Below are 15,811 nucleotides of genomic sequence, written 5' to 3'. Positions count from 1 at the left end.
CAGGCCAATAAAATGACAGCATATCTCAGCTGTAAAGGAAAAGTGACGTTCACATCTGTAATGGTAAGCAATGATGCAGCATCACCTCAGAGTCTTAAATGGCACCCACTCTCCTTTCTGTCTGCAGAAGGAAGACACGTATAGGAAACTTGATTTCATCTTTTAAACTTAGAAAGGTCATTTGACTCTTTTCTGAAACTTAAATTTAAAACATCTGTTCATACAACATAGTGGAAAAGGCTACATCATTTCTACATGTGAAGTTCAAGAGGACAAAGACAAATCAAAGTTCCAGAATAATACTCTGGGAGCTGTGTGGCTACAGATGTTTCTCTGAAGTTATGTGGAGGCAGTCCCATTGAGTTCATGGGTTTAAAAGAAGTAAAGTTGTATAAATATGCAAGTTTTACCATGACCTCACTAAGCCAGAATAGGTGACGGTTTTGATCACTAAGCACACTGGAAACCTAAACAGACCACTTGGCTAACATCTCCTTTGGCTTTTCAGCATCCTGGATGATTAAGCTGCACATTCTAGAAAAAGTATTTTCAGTTGCAGGACATGCAGCTTCACAGTGTAAATAGGCTTCAGCAGCATCAATGATCCTCATGTTTGGGTTTAATGTTGGTCAGTTCACAGCACAGCATCAGTACTGACGGAAAACGTTGCTTTTAACTTTTCAGCAATAGCTTCTCTTTAAGTTTCTTAATGGAATATTTTGCCTATTTAAATATTAGAGGGACTTTTGAAATGGATGTTTCTCATTTGGTGGATTACTCCAGCTGCAAATTGCTAGCTTTTCACAGGACCTTAACTTATAGATGGTTTCCCCTTAACATTAACTTCTCAGTTACTCACTTGCCATTGTGTCGTTCCTTTTATATGAAATTATATTATGGGGAACACCGATGTTGAAGTTTAATGTAAGTAAACCTGCTGTCATGGTATTTAGGCTGTAGTTGTGCTGGTCTTCAGGGTTTTCACATAATTTTTAATAGACATTAATTACTTAATTTTATGTATTCTAGCTCAGTATTTAATTTTTTGTAGTTGACTGTACTTTCAGCATAGTTCTGCCAATATACTGCAGCCTTCATCATCTTTAGTTTCTCAGAACAGTTCTTTGGCTTTCTTGTTCTAAAGAAGGTGTTGGCTTTGCGATAATGACAAATACCCATTCATGCTGAAAACAGGTCTTTCTTCAGTCTGTACTAGCTTTGGGTTTTGTCTCTGTACGCTCCCCCTGTGCCAAGTATGGTGACTGCTGTGTAATTTTAAGTCAGATGAAAGATTAATAATACATTTTTAAGAGTAGAGCTTTTTATGGAAAAGAACTCTAATAAATACACAAAATCCGTTTTCTGTTAAAATGTCTGGTGAAATACATGAAAATTGAGAACTATAAATTGGATTAGTGTTTTGATTTTCAAAATGAGCAAGATGGTGGATTGAATCTTCAAGACTGGGACAATTTTCAGACTAGTGCATGGGTCCAGACACAGGTTGGATGGAATATTTTAAAAGGCAAGTGAGAATCACCCAGTTTCTGATGGGAACAAGTGGGAGCTGGGCTACTCCATGCTTATTTTATTACCTCTTTTGTTTTCAATTTAGAAGGGGAGGATGTGCTAGGCTTTCTAAGAACATGAGTCATATGTAATTGTGCTCTATGTCCTACCCTCTTTTATTCTTCCTGAATAACTTGGAATCTGCTGACAAATTTCAACCAGATTTCACTGAACTTTGCAGAAGTTGAATTGTCTTTGGGGATTTTAAGCTCTTGTTCCAAGTTGTGAGTTTTACTTGTGTGGGGAAGACGGATCCAGGTTAGCTCCTCTGCTGAGGAGGCTGCAGCAGGGTTCTCACAGCCATGGCCCCAGGTTAATCCTCGTATACCTGCTGGCCCAGTAGCTGGGAGGCACCAAGCTTCAGCCAGGCCCTGCTCCTACTGCCTGGTGCCCAGTGGAGGTGGTAGCAGGGCATGAAAGGGAGCAGGGATTAATGGTGCTGGGGTTGGGTGTGTGGGAGTGTGGGGATGAGATGTCCGTAGAAAACTAGGCATCATTCGCTGCTCATGGAACAACTTGTTGTTTTTTCTAAATCTTCCTCGTAGTCCAAAGGCTGCCCAGTTGAGGTAAGTGCGCATGGAGCAAGCACATCAGTAAATGCTACTCATCAGCTTCTAACTGCCCTTCTCTCAATCCTTTCAAAATGCCACCTGAAAAGCTCTTCTCCTTTGTCTCTGCCTCTCAAATGTTCTCCTTTTGCTGCTCTGCAACTGTCAAGCTTTGCATATAGCTATTTATAAAGCCCTAACCACCACCTTATTGATTTAGGATTTTTAGTTTGTGACTCTGTAATTTTATTATTCTGGAAATAATTGTGTGATGTCTTTATGTGTAAAGCCGTGCTATAAAATAAAAAATGTTTGTTTATCCTCTCCCCCTTCCTGCCGGTATTATTATTATTCCCCCCTGGAATCTTAGGCATGGTGACAAGATTCTGGGACATTGGATTAACTGTTTATGATCAGCGTCACATTCAGCCTGCACAATAATAGAATGATAACATTTCCAGTTAGGGAGTATCATCTTATCCTTGGATGGTGCTGCTCATGTTCCTGTGGGTAGTTAGTAACCCTCTGTGAAACAGAAGCTTAACCAAGCCATGATATCAAATGCATGGCTTTCTAGAGACGTAGTATGTTGTTGTACAGACCAGTATTCTCTCATGAATGTAGTCAGTAAAATTACAAATGGCAGGACTGTTTGTACACCTGCTCATACATGTCAAACTGTTGCCATCCCTTGGAAAGCACAGAAAGAAACCAGGAAGCACACAGCTGGTTTTAGCACTTCCTGTAAGATGAAGTTAGTCATAATAACAGCCAGAACTCTACAAGTGCTAAGTACTGCAGATGCTCAGGAGTGATTCAGAAAAATTGTAATATGGAAACTGTTGCAATGAGTTTGAATGTTTATCCACATTTCTGAAGTGCCCTTATCAAAATGGATCTAACCAGGATTCTCCTCTCAGCTTCAGGATGTCACAGCACATAATTTCATAAGAGAAAGTAGATCAGTGGCCTAAGAGAAACCTAGCATCCCGTGGTCTTACGACTTCACTACATAGGCAGTCAAGAGCTGGGAGGGGGTGTTAGGGTAAAAAAATGTGTATAAACATGGAACGCAGGAGTGAGAGGTGAGAGTTGAGATTTGCTAGAAGTACAGAGCAGTACAAATAACTGTTGTAGGTTTGGGGTTTTTGGGTTTTGATTTTTTTCTGCCGGCCAAAGCAAAACCAGTTCCATGTCATAGAAACTTCTTGTTCAAAACTATTTTATTTTTTCATATTTTTAGTCCTTAAAAATGAATCTGAGCACCAGATATGTATTTTAAAAACAAAGAATGCTTAGGAATTTGCAGTCTGAGAGTCAGGTTATTTACCAAGGTTGGCACATGGCTGTGGACAATGTAAGCTGAGCCAGAGTTTCGTCTTTCCTGTCCAAGACATGTGCCTTGATCTTAGTCTTCCAGTACCGATAATATTTTTGCATCATCGTAAATCAAATAAGATATTTGTCACATGTTTACATCTGAAAGACTCATAGCATTGAGGCTACAAAATATGAGGAACCAATGAGGTCTAGGCTGACTGCTTAAGCATTGCAGTTAAGTCTTGTATTTTATGTATGTGTCTGTATTTGTAAGTGTTTCTGTTCTTGCCAGGTTTGTACATTAACGAAGGAAGATAACCGGAGAGTGGGGGTGATTCCAAGCGATGAACAGCTCCATGTGTTACCTCTTTACAAAATTTCACAAACTGATGAATTTGGCACTGAGGAGGGACTGGAAGCCAAGATAAAAGCCGGAGCCATACAGGTGCTCACGGCTTTTCCCAGAGAAGTACGAATGTTAGCTGAGCCACTCAGAGCTACAAAGAAAAGGAAACCAGACACAAGGAGGACCCCAGCCGAAAAGCAACCAATAATAGATAAAAAATACTCAACACCAGTAAAGCTGAAAACTGAAGCCGCAGAAAATCTTGGCAACCCTTTGCATTGTTTAGGTGAGTTGGGCCTGTTAAAATTCTGCCAGTCTCTTCTGATACTATGTTGCCTCTTACCCATCTGAGGGGAGGGAAAAGCTCCTTAATACTCAGTTTTATAAAATACCTGTAGATTCTGCATTTTAAGGGCTAGTGTACAAGTCATTGCAGTTGCCTCCCATACAAAGATCGGCTGAGAAAGTTGGGGCTGTTCAGCCTGGAGAAGAGAAGGCTGCGTGGAGAACTCATAGCAGCCTCCCAGTATCTGAAGGGGGCCTATAGGGATGCTGGGGATGGACTCTTCATTAGGGATTGTAGTGATAGGACAAGGGAGAATGGGCTAAAACTTAAACAGCGGAAGTTTACATTGGTTATAAGGAGGAAATTCTTTCCTGTTAGGGTGGTGAGGCACTGGAATAGGTTGCCCAGGGAGGTTGTGAATGCTCCATCTCTGGCAGTGTTCAAGGCCAGGTTGGACAGAGCCTTGGGTGAGATGGTGTAGTGTGAGGTGTCCCTGCCCATGGCAGGGGGTATTGGAACTAGATAATCTTAAGGTCCATTCCAACCCTAACTATTCGATGCCTATGATTCTATATTCTCTCTTGGCACAGGAAAAGAAACAGGTGATTGCTCAAAACCAGATTTTTGGTGTCAAGCATGAGTGAAATATTTTCAAGTTCCTTTATTCTAATAACTAATGGCAGTAGGATCATCTTGAAATACTGCTGAGGAATGTTTATCTAAATAACCAACAGGAATTTTTGTCATTTGAAAGTACAAGAACTGTGTTACGGCCTGTGAAAGACAATGGCTTTCTCAGAACCCGAGTTGATAATTTCCTACCAGTGGCATGGATACTGCTGCAAAGCACGGGATTTGCAAAAAAAAAAAAAAAGATTTTATTAAATAAGACAGTGCTCTTCAGATTGTTCCTTGAAATATCATTAGCAAGGGCCACATAGCTGGAATCTGTCAGCAGCTAGGTAAAAGGAATGCCATGTTTGTTCTGTTACAAGAAAACTATGTCCAGAGTCTCCTGCTACAATACGTGTTTGTGCAAATAGAATTGTGATGTGGCTGAGAATGTGGAGGGCTTCTGATTTATGCTGTTGTAACTGGGGTCAGATTTTGGACCAGTACTTCAGAGGACAGAACTAATATATGGGACTTTATGATGTAATGAAAAGTAGACAAAGAGGAGGTGGAGGGAGCCATGGACTTAGACTCCATGATTAAAGGGGAATAAAAAAAAAAAAAAAGTAATTAAAGCAGAGCCGATCTACCTTTTAGGAAAAAAGGAAAACTGGCCAACCTGCTAAACTTTGGAGTTTTATTTCATGAGAGACAACCAGTTATATATAGTAGACTTAAGGGGAGGAACAGCAGTTAAATGTATTTAGAAGAGGGGGGGGAGGGGTGTTAAACAAACTAAAGGAAACCCATTTGTCACATCTATTTGTAATTCACACCCAAGCACCCTGCTTATCTCAGCAGAGTCAGGGCAAACAGTAAACTTTGCATATAGCAAGATGGGATAAGCAGTTTTATTGACACACCTAGGAAATTAGACGGACATTCAGCCAATCTACATGCAAGTTTGGGAGCCACAGTCCAGGCTTTGAAACAAACATAAAAGGACTCCTCAGGCTGAAGACAACATCTAGCAGTAACTCCAAAGCAATGATTAATAACTTCCATTGTGCTTGGACTGGACTGGAAGTCCTGGAAGCATTAGAGGGCTCTGGTTTGGGAAGGAATTATGAAATCATTTGATCTCACTGGAATGCTGTTTTGAAACACTGAAAGAGAGTTAGGAACCACCTACCCATACATAACATTGTAGTTACCAACAGGCATGGCTTTGATATCTGAAAACCATGCCTTTAATAAATGGCACAATATCCAGAATTTTGCCATAGGCTTTGGGATCACAGAACTTTATTACTTGAACATGCAAAAATAACAGCTGTGTAGACTTAAATAATCTGTTTGGTCTTGAAGTATTTGCTTAAATAATTTAAAAGGGCTGCTGATAAGAAGTCAAGAGTGAGGAATAAATACTTCTTTGAGAAAGAGATGTTCATAGATGGAAAAATAAGTATGTGACTAGAAATATTTCATTTCTGTTATAAAAGTGCAGGGTTTGTCATGCAAGTTTTGATAGTGAAATCCTTCCAAATAGATGTCAGCACTGTAATCCCCAGGTCTGCCAATGGCACATGTTGCTGTGGTTGGCCATGGGTACACTTTCAAAGAGGCTTTACTAACTGGGCAGCAGTGGCAGCAGAAGTTCAAGTTTGCAAAGGGCAAGGTGGTGTGATCTGCATAAGTAACTTTAAGCATTTATGCACATTGATTTATGTGTTCAGTCATACAGGATGATGGCTGGGTAAAGACCTCAGGACACCACTACACCACTGCTGCCCTGCTCCTAACCCACAGTAAAATGCCAGTGTCAGTAAATTCTGGATTTAGAATCCTACAGCATTGTACTTGTACATATGGTTCTGTTGTGGTTAGAGGGGAGCAGTCATTGATTGGTTCTTTCCATTCCATAGGTATCCTTTTAGTCCTGAGACTGGAAAATTTTAGTATCACTGGGATCTTTGGGCTTAATATGAAAACAAAATCAAAGAACCTGTGAAACACAGGAGTTGAAACTAGACTTATCCAGTAGTCACTCCTGATGGTAAACTAGAGGCCCTTCTTTTGAAAGGGACCTGACTGTCATTTCAGAACCACTGCAGTACTGCCCAGTAGGAAGGCCTGGAAGGTGTGAGAGACTCTTCTAATCTGCATGTCTTCACCAACATGGAGAACTGGAAATTAGAAAGAGATAAAAGAGGACACTTGTCCTCACAGCACAGACTGATGAGGTGGACCTTCTGTAGTGCTGAAGGCGGTTTAAGTCTTGGTAGAGCATGCACATGGGAAGACTTGGTTTGAATCTCAACTGTGCCAAGTCTTTTATGGAAATGCTGTGTATTAAATAGGAATGTCTTGTCAGGCATCTTTTGCCAACAGCAAACAGCACAACTGTTAATTTTTACCTTTGTGCTAATGCTGAGAGCCTTTGAAATCCTAAATTATTATAAGATATGTATTAAAGATAGAGGCCTTACATCCTTCCTTGTATAATTTCGTCATTTAACCACATTACTTTGGTCAAATAAACTTAACAGACAGAAAGGTTATTTTTGGCTCCATAAATATTGGCAGTTTTTCTTGGCCTGTACTGGGGAGATGAGCCACCAACTTAGGGACACTTTCTTAGCTGGCTGCAGCAGAGCAGTGGCCACTTCAACCAACAGCTCTCAGTAGAGATGCATCAGTTTCTGAACAGAAGGTATTCCCAGGAAGCAATGTCACCTTATCTGAGCCATTACTGATTTCCTTCTACCCATATATTTAAATTAGCTTCTCTTAATCTCTGCTACTTTGACCCAGAGAGTAAGGAGCTTCTGGCAGGAGATGTGGAATTTGCTGTCACAATGGCCATTCTGAAAGAGCTCTGTGTTGTTAAAACTTATTTCCAGAGAACGTAGGTCTCTCTGCAGAGATGACAGAAACTGCACTTCTCAAATGCTGTGTTTCCAGTCTTGGTCTTGGTCTTGGGGGATTCTTAATTAAGAGTTTGATTTCATAGAAGAGGTTTTTTAGAAGTTCATGAGGCTTCCCTATGTCCCTCTGCAATCTCAATATTTATATACCAACTATTGTGTCCATAATTGATCCCACTTTGCCTTTTTTTGCCTTTCTATTGAAATAATGTTTTTTTAATCCATCACTATTTATACCTTATTAGAAGACAGAAGAAAGAATAGTTCTTTTGTATTCAGTAAAGCATTTAAACATTCTGTGTATTTATGCAACAGAAAGGAAACACTGATAGAGACAGTCTTTTATGAGAATATGTAAGAGCTCTCTGGGGGTGCCAGTGTACCAACAAAACACATGTAAAGCAATTTCACGTCGTGATGCAAAGCCCAACGAAGTTAATGGAATTCTTTCCCCTTACTCCAGTGGACTCTGGATTGAACCTACACATGATGAGAATGAGTCATTGGAGGAGACTGTTCCACAAACCAGCACAACTGCAGGGAGCTGTGACCAGAAATTAATTAGGGAGCCAACTTAAATGTATGTCTCCACAAAGATCTGAAATAATTAACATGTGGCAATTAGATGGAAGAAAGCCAAATCACGTGGTGCAGCTTTGTAAGGATGAATTTACCTGGCGTATGTTGCCAGATAGCTGATTTAAGGAAATTTCTGAGTAGTTACTTGCTAATCAACACACAAATCAGTGTAATTCAGTGAGTTTTTTGCTGCAGTGGACAAGGTTTTTCCTGTGATCGCCATATGGGGTTGAGGCAGCCAAGAATTTGGACTGTTTCACAGACTTTACTTCAGGCAGACTAAATTTGATCAATTATGTAAAAACTTTTACATTGTGCTTCTTACAAGCCTGGGCAGTGCTGAAGGCCAGCAGTCAGCTGCTGGGAAGCACTTGTGTTGAATCAGGACTGGGTGGTAACTCCATTTTATCTGTTTATTTGATTCAACCCTCTGTTATTTTATATACCAACAGTCTGACTGGAATAGGTTAAAGGCTTTAATTTAGCAAGGTTATTATGATGCACTTATGCTCATAGAGATATGCCTAAAAAGCTAAAAATAACCATTTTGAAAAATCTGTACTCATCATGTGTATCTTTTTTATTAGAAAGCATGTGTCAGAAATATCATAAAAGTTCTGTTTTATTAACTGAGGAAAAGTATTTACACTTTGGTATGCTTTTCTTTTTTCTTTTTTTAGGGAACAAAACAGATGCTTTAAAACCTGGAATAAAAACGGAGACTTCCGATCACCTCTATGCCATGAAACATACTTCAAACACTACTAAAAATTGCTCTCTATTAAAACAGTATACGGCTTCCTCCCCTTTCAAGGTGGATAGTTTACATCCTTATTCATCTTTAGCACATAAGCCTGGCCTAACAGCAGTGACTAATATTCAACAAGATTTTTCAGTTCCCTACGGGTATTTTGAATGCAGTAGCAAGCAACCTCACGTGACACCTTATGTTAATTGTAAGAACTTTGATGTGTCGGTCAAAGATTATACTGGAATTTTGCTGAATGATAAGATGAATGGTGTGCCACCGATTCTTCCAAAGGTCACTGCTCCAGGCCCTCCAGCCCATAAAGACCCCCTGCCCGCTATACTTGAACATCAGCCAGACGAACAGAATTGTCAGCTTCATTTAGACAGTTCTCCTTCTTCACAGATGGTCAGCTCTTGTGATTTGTCAGTACCGCTAAGCTCTCCAGCAAAGAATGCAGTCAGAAACGAAGCTGACTGTTCCCGTGGATGCCCAGTGGAAAAGGGCAGCGCCCATCAGGAACAGATGTGTGATTTTAACTGTGTGGACGAAAAGCAGAACAGTGCACTGGGACAACTGGCTGATTCTGAGGAAAAAGTGGAGGAAATGTGGTCAGACAGCGAGCACAATTTTTTGGATGATGACATTGGTGGGGTTGCTGTGGCACCTTCTCATGGTTCTATCCTAATTGAATGTGCAAGACGTGAGCTACATGCTACAACACCTATTAAAAAACCCAACCGCAATCATCCCACAAGAATTTCGTTAGTTTTCTACCAACACAAAAATTTAAATGAGCCAAAACATGGTTTAGCCATGTGGGAAGCAAAGATGGCTGAGAGGGCAAAAGAAAAAGAAAAAGAAGCGGAAAGATTAGGAACGGAGAATACCGAACTGAATTCTAGCAGCAGGAAAATAAAGCAAACAAGTGAAAACAGAGATCTTTTTTATGAAGACAATGAGTTCAACCAAATTCCATCACGCAGAGCATTAACAGTAACTAAGGATAACATAATAACAGTATCTTCATATGCCCTTACACGAGTTGCAGGGCCTTACAACCATTGGGCATAGGTTTTAGTCTCAAATGCCCCCTCTTGGTGCAGTGTTACACGGTGTTTCTTTAAGGTGCTGTTAAAGAACAAGCTTCGTGCCGTTTACTATTTGCTCATCTCAACCATTTTAAGGCTGAGGTAAAAAAAAGAAGGAGGGTATTTCTTCTTAAACTGTGACTAATATTTGGTGGTGCTCAAGCACATTTTAAGCAAAAAAAAAAAAGTTAAAAAAAATTGTATAGTTTTAATACACTCTAAAAAAGATTTTGTTTAGGTTGTTAACCTTGATTGAATCGTTCAGTTTATTACCTTTAGGAATTTATATTTTGGTGCTTTAAATCAAGTCAGTTTACTGCAAAAATCATTTATAGGGATTTTAACAGGTTCACATTTTATGGTGTTAAATCAAGTTATACAGTAATAGCTCTACACAGCTCTTGGTGCTTAACCACATAAAACAGTTAAACATAAATAAGCTGAATTATTACTTCATGGTGCCATTGCTTTAACAACTTCCACCCATTGCTTTATAGTCCAAATTACAGATAAATCTTTTAGAAAACCAATGATTTTTTTCTCTGGATTTGTCATTATGTATGAAATGAAGTTATTGGTAATGATGGCTGGAAGTTGTTTTTAAGCTGTAAATATATATTTTAAAAGCACTTTCTATTTTTAAAATTAACTTGAAATAGTATAGTATAAGGATCATATTGTCTAAGGTTTGTGCATACTCTACAGAAGAAATAATTTTATTCTTGCTGTGTAGAGTTCCATATTGTTACAGTTGCAGTATGTATGCTAATAGCATATGTGATTGTTTTTAGACTTGCCCTTTTTCATGGAAGTTTTTATGTTTCATATCAACAGTTACAACATACAGAACCATTCTTTTCAAGAGAGTGTACAAACATGAAATTAGGAAATGTCTTGTCAGTATGTGTGTTGCTATTGGGAGCTATGAATATTATTTGGGTTTTTAAAGGCAGTGTTTGTTATGATTTCTTTGAGCAATAAGTGCGTAAGTCTCATTCGTTTGGAGCATTATAAGTTAACATGACAACCAAATGTTCCTAATGCCTCAGGGGTAGGATTGTTTTGGGATAAAAAGAAATATACCCCCTAGAGTTGCCTTATTCTATTCTGGGAAAAAATAATTTGGGGAAAATGCAAAGGAAATTTTGGAAAAGTATGAAATTTATAACAGCAGCAAATTTTTCATTAAGAATAACCTATCTGTAATATTCACCAGCTTTCTGTGTTCATTTTTTTTACAAAAATGTTCTGTAAATTTTTTAAGTGATTTCTACATTTCATGTAGAAAGGGTTGTCTTCTTCCTTCCAAACATATGGAATTTATGTTCTCAATTTCTGCTGAAAAAGTGACATATCATGAAATGAGTCTTTGCTAAACTAGAGGAAAAACAGACACTCCATTGCTTTTAAATACTGTAGCATCCCGCTCTTCTTTCTGATTCTCCTCTCCTATGTATTTCTTTTTCAAACTTATTTAAACAAATTACCAAATGGCAATGTTAGCTAAGGACCAACCTCATCCTACAACTTCTTCCATGAGAACAGCTCTGCATAGCCATACCTGCCCCATCAGAGCCAGGAGGACTGCTCAAGCCAGGACTCCTCTCGTGACTGAGAGCTGCAGGATCAGGCCCAGAGATGAAGCTGTACCTTAATTCTGCCTTGGAGTCCTCCCTGGCTGGGTAGCCTGTAGGTGTAATGAGATCAGAAGTTTTCCAGTGCGAAAATATAGTAATAATATACTTGATAGTATTACAATGTAGTGGTGCTGTAACTGAGGAATATGAACTATCTAGATCTGCTTTATTTAAAACCTAGACAAGGTGCTTTTTCCTTGAAAGCTGAACTGTAAGCACTGTGTTTACAGTTTTGGTACGAAAAGTACGTACATTGTATTTTTAACACACAGTGCCAGTTAGGACTTTGGTGCTACAAATACTTAAATGTGGCTGTTGATGAATGAGACTGTTCTCCTGTATAGACATAGACACACGTATTGTGTTGGCAGGAGCAAGGTCTGAAGTAGCAATCACTATGTAATGACCTTGGGTTCAGTTCTACAGATGCCTGTCAAAATTAACAAAAATGCTGGTGTCAGAGGGTGGACGAGTTGAACCCATTCTTTGTATCTTACCTATTTTAAGTAAAATTTGTAAAAACTGGGTATGCTGCAAATTTCAGTTCAAAGCTTAATATGACTTCAAATAGAGGATATGAAGGGATTGTAAATAATAATAAAACAAAACCAATGTTATGCCATCGTTTTGTACCAGCAGTTTTATGCTTATTGACTATGTAATATACAGTATACATCAAATCATTATGGTATTTTGTGTGCCTTAGATTTCCATTTTAAAACTTGTATATTTTTGGTGAGCCGAAGATTAGTACGAATTCCAGCTGTCCATACAGTAGTACTGTACGTTCTCTAGCTGTTCCATTTTTGTACTTGCTATCTGAAAACCCTTGTTTGACACCACAAGCAATCACTTACAGAAAAGATGAGTTTATTGGTTTCACTGGTAGCGCTGATAGCATTAGTTTCTATGTTGCAAATTGAAAAAAAACAGAAGTTATTCAGTGCTCTCATGAATAACATTTTTTATACAACCGTGGTAAGTTACAGAGCCATCTTTTTTCCTTTTAAAATTCTCAGATCATTAAAGCAGATCATTTTGACTTAAATCTTCCACTATAAATGCCCATGCTTAATTTATGTATGACTGGAAACTTTGAGAGAGAAATTTTCCAGTGAAAACCCAGCAGCTTCCCTCAAAGAAGTGAGAAACTGAAAGGTAGATCTGAAAGGATACCACCAAACATAGCCCGTAACAAGTAGCTGCTCAAGTGACTGCACCAACAGACTTTCCATGAATCCATGTTCACCTGTTTTGAAATGGCAACTCTAACAGTGAACAATGTATCTTAACATCCTAGTTAATGCTGTTAACTGATAGGTGCTAAAACTTGCAGTTACTGCTTTATTAAGGTTACTTACATGAGAAAAATATATCATCTATACAATAAAATATAATTCGCGGTGCTCTTTCCTTGACTGTCTATCACATAACTACTTTTTCAGCATGTACCTAGCAGGCAGATTAGCTAGCCACTTTCCTGCTGTGGCACACAGCAGGTTTTGATTTGAGAGGCTATATTTTCTACTGCTGTACTTCAGTATAGAAAATGCAACTATTTACTGTTTTGACAACTGTGTGCTATTTATTGTAACATTTCAGAGTATTTATCTTGTACACAAATTATTTTGAGTAGGGTTATAATTTTATAACAGCATTTGTCTCTTAAAATGTGTGAATCTGTGGGTTTAATGCTTTCCTTTTCAGGCCACACAACCACTTGCAATTTGCTCTTTAACAAAGTCCTTCCAGGATGGCCAGATCAGGAGGTGGATCTAAAATTGAGGTAGCTGGCTAGGTCAGACGTGCGTATTTTACTTGGTTTCCAACAGCTGGCAGTATGCTCTGGGTGAAAAAACAGAAAATGGATTCATGTGTGGGCTGGTGGTGGGGTGTGGTTGTCTTTTAATCATTTTTCACAGTACGCTAGCAAAAACTGTTGTGATCCAATATGGGATGCCTCTGACTTCCTAGAAGAAATGTCTCTCATCCGTTTCTCCACTGGGTCCAGTAACAGCACTCCACCTTTGCTCTGGAAGGAAGTAGTGCTTTCTGCAGGAGCCGGTTCTGCTTGACTCCCGAGTCCCTGTTGGAGTGCCCATTTCGATAGTGAGTTTTACTCATGCAGTTTCTCTGTGCTTACTGCTTGTAACATGTTATTGTATTACAGAAAATAGAAAAAAAATCTATAAATATTTTAGTCACAAGCTCCAGAAGACATTTTAAGAACCTGGCTTTCTACCTGTAACAGCTGTATTCAGATTTATTTTTTTTAAGAACTATCTAAGCTAACTTTTACTTAGGAATAACTGCTGTTAAAAATCCTAACCTTACCTATGACAGTGCTTCTCTATACTTAGAACAGGAAATAACTGTAGAATTGTAACCAACATTTTAGGTTAAGCATGGGTAAATGACAACTTCCATAGTACTTAAGATTATTTGTAACATACAACTGTTTGGGTTTTTTTAAAAGACCTTTCTAATATCACTGCAGTATTACACTAAATTTGGTGGGTTAAACTTGGGTCCTGTTTATGTTGCTGCAGCCCCACCGACTGCAGTGTGCTCATTCATCAAGCTTTCGTGTGATTTTCATATTTAACTGGATGGATAACAGTTGACCAAAGTCTGTGCCAACTTGGACCCTTGCAACCCTACCACAATAAACAGGTTTTACAAAGTCAGATGGAGAAAGATTTGTAGTAAATGTTGTACTTCTGGTTAAGCACAGAGGTTATATTGTTTGTAGCATGAGAAATGATTCAAGGTCTGTAAAGAGACGTACTACCTTCACCTCAAGTTTCAGGCATGCAGGCAGGTCTGTTTTCATACCTTATGCTCTTGACAGCTTTTTTGGTTTTTCCCTATCTTATAGGTTGTTCAATGACAGATGTTATGGAAGCATTCTAGTAAAACTGCATCTCCATGGGTTTACCTTGAAAATGTAAGGTCAGTCTTGGCCTTCCACTTGCCATGAAATTTCTTGCATGTTAAAATTGGCTCCTTTTATCAAGCAACCATCAGTTTTGTAAACTATTTGTACATATATGAATTTGCTCTTTCCCGCAGAAATCCTGTAATTTCTAGGTTAACAGGAGGAAATATCTGTACCCTCATATATATGAAAAGCTATAAATTGCATGGCTACTTCCACATTTTTTCTACATTAGCAGCAATTACATTCAGGCAGTGCTGAACAAACTCTCAGGTCTACTGTGGTTGTTAAAATTCAGATTAGGGTCTTTGTGACTTACCTTCCATAAAACTATGTTTTACTTCTTGTGTGAAAGGTGTCTGCCCAACTGTGACCTCTGATCTGATCTTGAATAACACAACTGGAGATGAGGAGTAGTCCAATCACATTTGGAAATTCTGGCTTTTTTCTGTTTTACCAGTTGTTGATCTGACTTTCAGGAGAAAGCATACAGGGAATATCTTTCCATAAAATTAACTGTGGATAAAGTTGCCATTGATTGTTGTGACACCATGGTACTGCTCTGCCATGTCTGTGTTACAGCATTGTTTCTAACCAATAAGGATGTGGTGTTGTGTCACACAGCTGTGGATGTATGTACAAATTCATCTCTTCCCATAGTTCCTCTGGAGGCAGTGATCTCTCCTTTGTTCTCTGTCTGCCTAGACTGGTTTAAGGAGGAAAACAAAAAAAAAAAAACCCAACCAACCAAACAAAAAAACCCCACAACAAAACCAAACAACAACAACAAAACCCCCACAACAACCAAAAAACAAAGAGGACAAAGAGTTGGTCACCCTTTCTTTAATCTGTGTAGATGACCAACATAGCAAGCACTGCTGTCAACATGTCTGCTGCTCCTTCCCATGATACGGAAAGCTGATGGGATGCACAGCATGAGTAAGTCACAGGCAAAGCTGTGAAGGTACAATCGGCTTTTGAGACAGCCTTCTCTGTACACATGCTGTGGTTGCCAGGGTACTTCTTTATGTTGACACTTTTTTTGGCACATCTGACTTTAAATTCATAAGCTTTTTTATTTAGTCTGTGACACATTTATGTTCTTTAATCCTAAACAGTGGCCAGTGTCAAAAGTCCTGAGGATGTGGCTACTTAGTGGAATAGTACAGTAACTGGCTTCAGGATCTCCTGGAATTACCTGATGTTTAGT

The 15,811-nt window shown here is 38.9% G+C and overlaps 1 protein-coding gene and 1 long non-coding RNA gene across 8 annotated transcripts in view; one reads left to right on the top strand and one right to left on the bottom strand.

Moving 5' to 3' along the window:
* Nucleotides 1-15,374, top strand: part of TET1 (tet methylcytosine dioxygenase 1) — a 98,636-nt gene extending 83,262 nt beyond the window's left edge. For 6 of the 7 annotated variants that reach the window (XM_061373955.1, XM_061373954.1, XM_061373956.1 and 3 more), the window contains 2 exons: nucleotides 3,730-4,069; nucleotides 8,868-15,374. In XM_061373955.1, coding sequence (XP_061229939.1) covers nucleotides 3,730-4,069; nucleotides 8,868-10,009 — 1,482 coding nt within the window. In that variant the 3' untranslated portion in view covers nucleotides 10,010-15,374. Of the gene's footprint in view, nucleotides 1-3,729; nucleotides 4,070-8,071; nucleotides 8,189-8,867 lie in introns of all 7 variants that reach the window. The other variant, XM_061373958.1, reaches the window with a different exon arrangement.
* The window catches only part of LOC133223356 (uncharacterized), a 33,654-nt gene that overhangs the window by 6,120 nt on the left and 11,723 nt on the right, over nucleotides 1-15,811 (bottom strand). Inside the window, exon 2 of the long non-coding RNA XR_009728534.1 lies at nucleotides 11,588-11,713. This is a non-coding gene — a long non-coding RNA (uncharacterized LOC133223356). The remainder of the gene's footprint in view (nucleotides 1-11,587; nucleotides 11,714-15,811) is intronic.

The sequence above is a fragment of the Neopsephotus bourkii genome, unplaced genomic scaffold, assembly GCF_033783945.1.
Source record: "Neopsephotus bourkii isolate Nb327-2 ecotype Australia unplaced genomic scaffold, CSIRO-AGI_Nbou_v1 NB_1634, whole genome shotgun sequence".
NCBI classification, from domain to species: Eukaryota; Metazoa; Chordata; class Aves; order Psittaciformes; family Psittacidae; genus Neopsephotus; species Neopsephotus bourkii.
The sequence above is the reverse complement of the archived record's forward strand: the minus strand, read 5'-3'. Positions and strand labels throughout refer to the sequence as shown.